The sequence below is a fragment of the Vipera berus genome (genome assembly GCF_964194415.1).
Source record: "Vipera berus genome assembly, chromosome: W".
NCBI lineage: Eukaryota > Metazoa > Chordata > Lepidosauria > Squamata > Viperidae > Vipera > Vipera berus.
Window position 1 is genome coordinate 75953956 of NC_138210.1, and position 8411 is coordinate 75962366.

Genomic DNA, 8411 nt, shown 5'->3' on the forward strand with positions numbered 1-8411 from the left:
AACTCAAACCCCCCCAATTCGGGAATCATGGTGCCATCCGGGCAGTTGGCGAAATGGACGAAGGAAAGTTGGAGCACAAACAGGGGAGGCAGCCTCTCTTTCCTGGGTCCCCTATGCCCCCCCTCCTGATCTTGGAGGGGGGGCTCTTGGGCGCAAGAGGGGGTGTGGTGAGAGGAGAGGGAGGGCACAGCAAGGACCGCGGTGGGGAGGGAATTGGGGCAGCCAGGCTGAGAAGGGCTGCAGCCGCCCCAGAGGTGGTGGGAGGGGGCACAGCTGGGGGTGGGCAAGGGAAGACATTCAGGGGCATTTCCTCTCCACACACTGTTTGCCCCCCTCTTCGTACTCCTGCTTGGAGATCCACATCTGCTGGAAGGTGCCCTGGGAAAGGAAATAAGGTGGTGAGCGGGCGGGGCGGCCCCTCCCCACCGCCCCACAGAGTGATGCCCTTTCCTTGTGCGACCCCCCCCCCCGCAGGAGGCAGACCCAGGTTTACGCGATCTCCAGACTTGACCCCTTGTGGACAGCCCCGACTCCTCCCCTCCTGCTCCCCCCCTCCCTCGATTTCCCCCCTTCCTCCCCCCCCCGACTCACTAGAGAAGCCAAGATGGAGCCCCCGATCCACGGGCTGAACCGCCGCTCCATGGTGCTGTTGCTGGCAATGAGCTTCAGCCGCATGCTCTGGGGGGAAGGGGGGAAGAGGGTCACAGGGCGTGGGGGGTCCGGAGCAACTGTCATTCTGATGGCACGTCCTGACTCCCCAAGGCAGCGCGACTTCCCCCCCTCCCCGTTTTAATTGACATTAGAACCCCCCCCCCTCCAGAAGGAGAGCCGTGTGAAGGCAGCCGAAAATCAGGAGCCGGATCGAATCCCTTCCGAGGCAGCGGCGGTTTTATCCAACCAATGAAGAAAGGCTGCAGGGTTTGGGTCTGGCCAGTCTAGAGGAAAGAAGGGCCGGGGGAGGGAGGGGGGCTGATAGTCAGATTGCAGTATTTGAGGGGCTGCTGCAAAGAAGAGGGGGGCGGGTGTCCCACTATTCTCCAAAGCAACAGAGGGCAGGACGAGAAACAATGGTTGGAAACTGATCAAAGAGAGAAGCAACCTGGAACTAAGAAGAAGCTTCCTGACAGTGAGGACAATTTTTTTTAATCCCATTTATATCCCGCCCTTCTCCGAAGACTCAGGGCGGCTTACAATCTAAGAAGCACAAACCAATGTGCTTAGCAATAGCCTTCATTCTATGTATATGCCTGCTTGTTAGGGCTTTCGCCCCCCCCCCCAGCGGCATTATTACAAAGTCAGCTTATTGCCCCCAGAAGGTGGGGGGGGGGTTGAAGAAGAGACCGGACAACCACTTGTCTCCTGCTTGAGCTGGGGGCTGGACTAGAAGACCTCCAAGGTCCCCTTCCAGCTGAACCCTGATTGATTGATTGATTTTCAAGGGGAGAGGATTTAGCGAGCTGGATGCATCGGGAAAGCTGCTTACCGACTCCTGAAGTTTCAGAGCCATTCCCCCCCCCCGCGAGCTCGGCGCCCAGAGACCTGGGGGGCTGCTGGCATCGGAGGGGGCTGCCCGGTCGTCCGCTCTGCCCACCGGGAAGTCCAGCTGGGGGCAGCTGCCCGCTGTGCTTGTGCAGGTGAACCAAGCGGGGCAAACGCCCCCTCCCACGAAGCTCACCCCCCCCCGCCAGCCTTACGCATGCGCACAGGTGTGGCTCTCACCGGCGGGGTCTTCTGAGACAGCTCCCGGTTGAGGCGGTCGGTGAAGCCCTGCAGCAGCGTGTTCCCGCCGGTGACGATGACGCTGCCGTAGAGACCCTGCAGAATTGGGCGGCGGGGGGGGGGCAAGGGGGCAGGAGATCCGATGGCTGAAGCTCCTTCGCTGCCCTTTTGGCGCGCGCGCGCGCGCACACTTACACGCACACGCACACACACGCACACAGCCCACTCAGGCGCCTGAGGTTTCTTGTTCAGTTGGCCCCAAGAAGCTTCCCAAAGCTCAGAGATCTTTGTGGATCCTTCCTTCCTTCCTTCCTTCCTTCCTTCCTTCCTTCCTTCCTTCCTTCCTTCCTTCCTTCTTCCTTCCTTTTCCTCTCTCTCCCTTCTCCCCTTTCTCTGCTCCCTCCCTCTCTCCCTCCCTCCTTCCTCCCTCCCTCCCTTTTCCCCTCTTTCCTCTTTCTCTCCTCTCTCTCTCTTCCTCCTTCTTCCTCCTTCCCTCCCTCCCTTCCCATTGCACTGTCCAAGGTGACTCTGGCTCACCATACATTAAAAACACAAATATGAAAACCTTAATTAAGACTGACAAGAATTAGAGCTACCTTATCTAGCCGCCCCTTCGTGCTTCTGTGAGGAGGGGGCCAGGAGCCCCTTCCCACCCAGCCCCTCTTCTTCAAAGGCAGAATCTTTCGGGAGCTGCAGCGTTCCTCCTTTGGCTGGGTGGATGGAAAATTCCGTCCTGGGGGGGGGCTTTCCTAGGGGGCAACCCTCGGGTGGGGAGAGGGGGACTCACCGGACGGATGTCAATGTCGCACATCCCGATGCTCGTGGTGACCACGTGTCCGACACCCAGCATGGTGTTCCCAGACAGACCCTGAGAAACGTGGGGGGGGGGAAGCGCTTGTGACGTCCAGAGTTCAGGTGCGCAAAGCGAAAATCACCCATGCACAAGTCTTAAAAAGCCACACCCCCAAATTGCAATTTCGTGATAATAATAATAGGGGCATAACCTAGGGGGGGGGGAGAAGAAAAGGAAGGGAACTGGCAGAGTCCAGGGTCCCCCCCTGAGGCGCCTCTAAAGGAGTGCAAGGAGAGCCACATTTGCACAGCTGCTGGGGGAGCAGAAGCAGACAGGAAGGGCCAATTTGATTGCAACCCCCCCTCCCATTCAATCAGGTGCCTCTCCCCAAGGCCTCGATTGGGGGTGCTGGGCCCCCAAAATAGCCCGTCACAAGGAGTCCCCAACCTTTTCGCCGGGAGCAAAGCGGAACCAGCCACAGACGGTTAACTGAGCCAGGAGGAACTCCAGGCATCTGCCTTTGCCGGCTCTGCTCACACTTAAAACAATCACACTGGGCTGGGCTAGATTCACACTGCCCTTCAGGTCCTCAGCTGGGTTGGCCTCAGCCACGTCTTGGCTTGCCCCTCCTTTGAGCGAGAGCTCTGGGCCTCCACTAGGGCAGGGGTCTCCAAGCCTGGCTGGGGAATTCTGGGAGTTGAAGCCCACAGGCCACGCTTGGAGCCCCCTGCTCTAGCAAGCTGCCCCGCACCACCACCAAAGTGCACATCCCACCTTCCCAGAGACTCTGGAAACACAAGGCCGGCACCCCTCTCTGCCCCTCCTCCACTGCCCTGCTCACCTTCACGTTGGAGGGGTCAAAAAGCCCCTCCGGGATCCTCAGGCGCTCAGCCCCGTAGTCCGTGTTGTAGCCGTTGGGCATTTCGTAGTGGACGGTGGGCATCTGCGCAGCCACCCTGCTCCAAACAAGGGGGGGGGAGAACAGAGATCGAGGCAGATCTGGCTGGACTCGCAGTGCCAGGCCAGGGCAGAGGTCCCCCCCTCACCTTCCTCTTCCTCTTCCCTTACTCCTTCCCCCAATGGCTTTTTGGGGGTTCGCAGACCCCCACCAATGTTGCATCCCTGCCAGGCCCCCCTGGCCTCCCCACCGAATTCCTTTCCCTTTCTCACAACCTAGAAAGATGCAGTCAAGCAATCAGAATGGAGTTGGAGGTCATCTAGTCGTCCAACCCCCCCTGCTCAAGCAGAAGACCCTATTTCATTCCAGACAAATATTGTCCAATCTCTTCTTGAACACCTCCAGTGACGGGGCACCTACCACCTCCGGTGGCAAGCTGTTCCACTGGTTAATTGTTCTCACTGTTCTGAAGTTTCTCCTTAATTCCAAGTTGCTTCTCTCCTCGATTAGATTAGATCCTCTTTTTCTTCTTGTAAAACAGTTTCATTTCTCCCATCAAAGACGCAGCGCAATTCCCTGTCATGGCACCCATCTATTTTGGTTTGTTTCATTGGGTTCTGTCTTCTACGGCCTACCTTACGGGGCTGTTTTTCTGGAAAGAACCTTGGGGAGCACCCAGGTCCACAGCCTTGAACTCTCAAAGCAGGAAAGAGATTCTGTCCCTTTTCATCCTGTTCCCAGAATTCCCAGCAACATGCCTGAAAGAGGGGGATTCTGGGAGGTGCGGTCCCAACCCATCCGGAGGGCAGCCGGCAGGCTGGGCAAGACTAGGCCAAGGGACCCCAAGATGTAGCCCCCCCTCCCCATTTATTCAAATGAGACCCTTGCCTTCCGAACTGCCAGACTCGCCTGATACTCACTGCTCGTCATACGGAGAATCAGAAACTTGCAGGACAGATGCCTGGAAGTCCTGTATCACTTCCTGTGGGCGTCAGCAGGGATGGAGAGGGGTCAGCATATCCTGTACAGAAGCCCCCTCCCCAACATGCACCCTGCCCACCTTCCCACCCAGGAATAAGTCTTGACCCAAACCTATCAGCTGTCCACTTCAGCTTTTGCGCCACGGGCACTGAGTCAGCCAGCCAGTCAGCCAGCCACTGGGCGCCTTCGGGCCCTTGACAGTGCAGGGGCCCCTCCCTCCCTCCCCCCCAAGGGCCCCGGGCTCACATTGCACATGTAGCTGTGCCAGGATTTGCTGACTTGGGGCAGCTTCTCCTTCTTCTTCCAGTTTGGGGGGGCTCCTTCACGGACGGCTTCCTGGGGAAGGTGGAGGAAGGTGGGCAGCCTGGCGGGTTGTGGGAACACCCCACTTGCAATTGTCTCTGGACCCAGCTGTTTTTAAGAGAGGAGGGGCTCTCTACAGCCCCTTCCCCACTTCTGGAGACCGCAGGACAGGGCTGGGAAGGGCAGGCAGTGGGGACACTTTCGGCTCTTCCCACCCGCTGCTTCTGCCGCTCCTCCCAGGAGCAGAGTGGACGGACTGCCCAGCCCACACTCAGCCCCTGGGATCTGTAGCTCTGGGCCGGGGTGGAAGGGGTCAGGGGGAGCCCTACCTTGGCTGCGATCATGTACGGAGGGGCGATTTCAATATTCATCTCTTGGAAAAGTTCACGACACTGCATGGAGATGAAGTCGCCAGCCAGGGGGGATTTGACAATCCCTGCGTTGGGGAGGAAGGGAGGGTGAAAAGGGGAGGGTGGGAAGGAGTAAGGAAATGGAAGGAAGGGAGGGAGGGAGGGAGGGAGGGAGGAAGGAAGGAAGGAAGGAAGGAATAAATGTCTCATTTTATCCCCTTGGCAGCAGCATCTTCTGCCCCTCGGAAAACCCCTCCCCCCAATGATTGGACCCCCAACTCAGGAAGTGCTTTGGCCTTCCTCCCGCCTCTGCCAAGGGCTCCCAGGCCTGGCCAAGCACACCTGAGGACAAGCACCCTCCCTGAAGAGGCAATTCTCCCCCCAGATGTCCCTGGCATCCTGGCATGCCCCCCAGAGTTTGGCACCGCACATAGCGGACCTCACAACAGCAGAGACCAACTTGTAAGCCCCCTCCCGAAGACGGCGCCCCCCACCTTGCTGCAGGATGTAGCCGTCGTGGACCGGGATGGCTGTGGTGTGGGTTGCCCCACTGTCCAGGACCAGGCCGGTGCTGCGCCCGTTGGCAAAGCTGGTGAAGCAACGTCAAGGGCTTGGCGAGGCAGGGGTCCCGTAACGGGGCGCTGGGGCCGCGGGGGAAGAAGCTGTGTCCCCCTCCCCAATCTTTTCCCTCGGTGCTCCTAGACGGCAGGAGCCTTAATAGGAATCCGGACTTCTGCCCTTCGGGGCCGAGGAAGGCAAGGCCTGGGGGCAGCCAGGAAAGGGGGGAGTCCCGTTCCCGGCCCCGAGCGGCTCCGGGGCCGGGGTAGCGCCGAGAGGATACGCCGTGAGCACCGCCGTCTTGCACAGGAAGAAAGCCGGGATACTGTAATGTTCGAACATCACCTCCGTCAGCTTCTCCCGCTTGGCGCGCGTGTTCCACTGGCGGGCGGGGAGGGGTGGAGGGTCAGGAGAGGGCAGAAGCCCACTGACAAAGGAGGGGGGTGGGGTGCCCTCCCCCGAGATACCTACTGGGGCCTCCGACATGAGGACCGGGTGCAGGTTGGGTTCCGACTTGATGTGCTTGTTGTAGGTGTGATCCAAGATGGCTTGGAAACAGCCCCAGTCTTCGACTTGGGGGGGGGAAGGAGAAACGGGGCGGGGATAAAGGAAAGTGGGGGCTGGCTGCCGGCTCCCCACACTCCTCCCGGGGCCGTCTCAAACCGCCGAGCGGAGCCTCGCTTTCTCCCCTTCCAGGTGCACCGCGACCCGGTGGAGCCAGGATTTGGGGCGCAGGGGTCCCAGCGCAGCAGACGAGGGCCGCGACTCCCGCTCGGGGTCTCCCCGGGCCTCTTCTACCTCCCACCCACCCCGGGCCCGCCCTCGTACTCATCCCGTTCTTGAGGGGCGAGACGATCTCCGTGTTCTCCCGCGGGACGTGCAAGGAGTTGGTATCTATGTAGTAGACCTTGCCGCCTTTGCTCTCCTTGTCGCCGTCCAGCTCCATGGCCGACTCGTCGTGGGACAGCAAGCCCACCGTGGTGGGGAAGTCCGCCTGCAAGCAGAGCAGGCGCCGTGGGGCAGGGGGGGATCCGGGGTCAGGGGGCCCGGACCTCTATGAAGAGGGCGCCGCTTCCTACCTTTGGACAGTCTTCCCCAGCATAGCCGGCCCGCACGGAGAACGAGCCGATGTCAAAAACCAGCGCGCCGACCTCGTCTGCAAGGAAGGCATCCGCGACGCGGGTGAGGAGGGGGCGAGCGGAGGGGAGGGGGTGCAGCCCCCGTCGGTTCCCTTTCAGCCCAAAGGAGGCGTCTGAACTCGCATTTCAACCCTCATCCGAGGGCTTAATTCTCGCAAGCGCCCCCCCCCCGCGCGTAGAGGTCCAGAGCGCCGGATTTAAGGATACGGGAGCGGCAGCCCGCAGTTTGGATCCCTGGACCGCACCGGGGGCGGGGGGAAGAGCGGGTTAGACTGGATGGCCTCGAGGGCCCCTTCCGGCTCTTTCCGATTTTATCATTTACATTTTGCAGCGCGCAAAGTTGGTTTCTTTTGTTGCTGGCTGTTCAGGAAGCTGCCCGCGGAATTGGGGGTGGGGTGGGGTGGGGGGGATGCAGGAATGGACCCGTCCGGAGCCTCCGAGTCGCCCTCGCACCGCTGGAGGAGGAAAGGCGGATGCTTCTTCGTAGGCCAGTCGCCCAGCGGGAGGGAAGCCGACCACGATTCCTCCCCGCGGAGAAGCAGAGCGCCGCAGCGGGAGCTGGAGAGCCCCTTCGCAGGGGCGGCGTCACGCGAGGCCGCTTAAGCAAGTGAGCCAAGCCACACACAGCAACGAAGGGGAGGCCCTCCGATCCTCCCTCGGCTGCTCGGCCAAGGGGTTTCGCTCAAGGACCGGAATCCGGCGAGGCTGCTGGAATTCCCGGCGCCCGGTTGCCCGCCTTCCGATGCCCCGGAGCCAGCCCGCCTAGCCGAGGGCAGCCACGGGGCAGAGCCGGCGGGGCGAGGGGGCGCCGCGCAGCCCTACCTCCTCCGTAGACCCCTCCGCTCATCCCGCTCCGGATGCGGTGCCGGTGCGCGTCGCGGTCGGGCTGGGCGGGCTGCCGGCTCTCCCGGGGCTGGGCTGTCACGGGCGGCGGAGGTTCAGCACCTGGGCCGGTGGACAGCAGCCTGGGGAGGGGGCTGCGAAGGGAGCGGGGCCGGGAAGATGGAAGGGGGTGGGCGGGAGGCCCGCGTCTCGGCCAATCAGGGCTGCCCGCCCCTCCCCAAGAGGGTCTCCGATTGGCCGCCGTCGGAGACAATGCAGAGAAAGAGCGACGGGTCCTTAAAGGGGCCGAGGCGGCGGGGGCGACGGGCCGGCAGGTAACCGGCAGGGGGAAGCGGACCCCGCACCCCACCCCGGCCGGGCTTCCGTGGGCCGTATAAATGTCTGGGAAATTCATTTAGCCTCTCCCAATCTGGTGCCAGCCCCGCTGCCGCTTGGCCGGGGAGCAACTCCAGTTCCCATCATCCCCCAAGCGAGCGCCGGCTTGAAAGAGGCTGCATAACTCAGGTCGGTGCTCACGCTACGAGAACCCGGCTGGGCCGGCATGCGTGTGTGGAAAGCAAGCGATTCTCCAAAAAAAAAAAAGAGGCGGGGGGACGGGGGGGGGGAAGCGGGCCGTGCCTCTGAGCTCGTGCAGAGCAAACGCTTCCCGCCGTGTCGGCCTCCCCGCATCATCCCAGGTGAGGACGCGTCTTCACGAGCCGTGCGCAGAATTCAGTCCGGTTTTAGATCTAAGAGGGGACCGGTTGTAACCTGAGATCGGAGCGGCCATTCCGCCCGCGGATGTGCCCTTTCCTTGCCCCCCCCCGTTAGAAATTTCCCTCCTTCCT

The 8411-nt window shown here is 61.5% G+C and overlaps 1 protein-coding gene across 1 annotated transcript; it reads right to left on the reverse strand.

Annotated features, from left to right (window-relative positions):
- LOC308676646 (actin-like protein 6B) lies at nucleotides 1-7588 on the reverse strand (the record flags this gene model as incomplete). The annotated part of the gene is made up of 14 exons (XM_081342629.1): nucleotides 1-378; nucleotides 592-678; nucleotides 1720-1815; nucleotides 2507-2587; nucleotides 3354-3468; nucleotides 4331-4392; nucleotides 4638-4727; nucleotides 5024-5130; nucleotides 5539-5633; nucleotides 5886-5983; nucleotides 6074-6174; nucleotides 6431-6596; nucleotides 6682-6758; nucleotides 7564-7588. 14 exons carry the CDS (start codon nucleotides 7586-7588, stop codon nucleotides 298-300), a joined length of 1281 nt encoding a protein of 426 aa, XP_081198755.1. The 3' UTR covers nucleotides 1-297.
- Nucleotides 7589-8411: the final 823 nt, after the last annotated feature.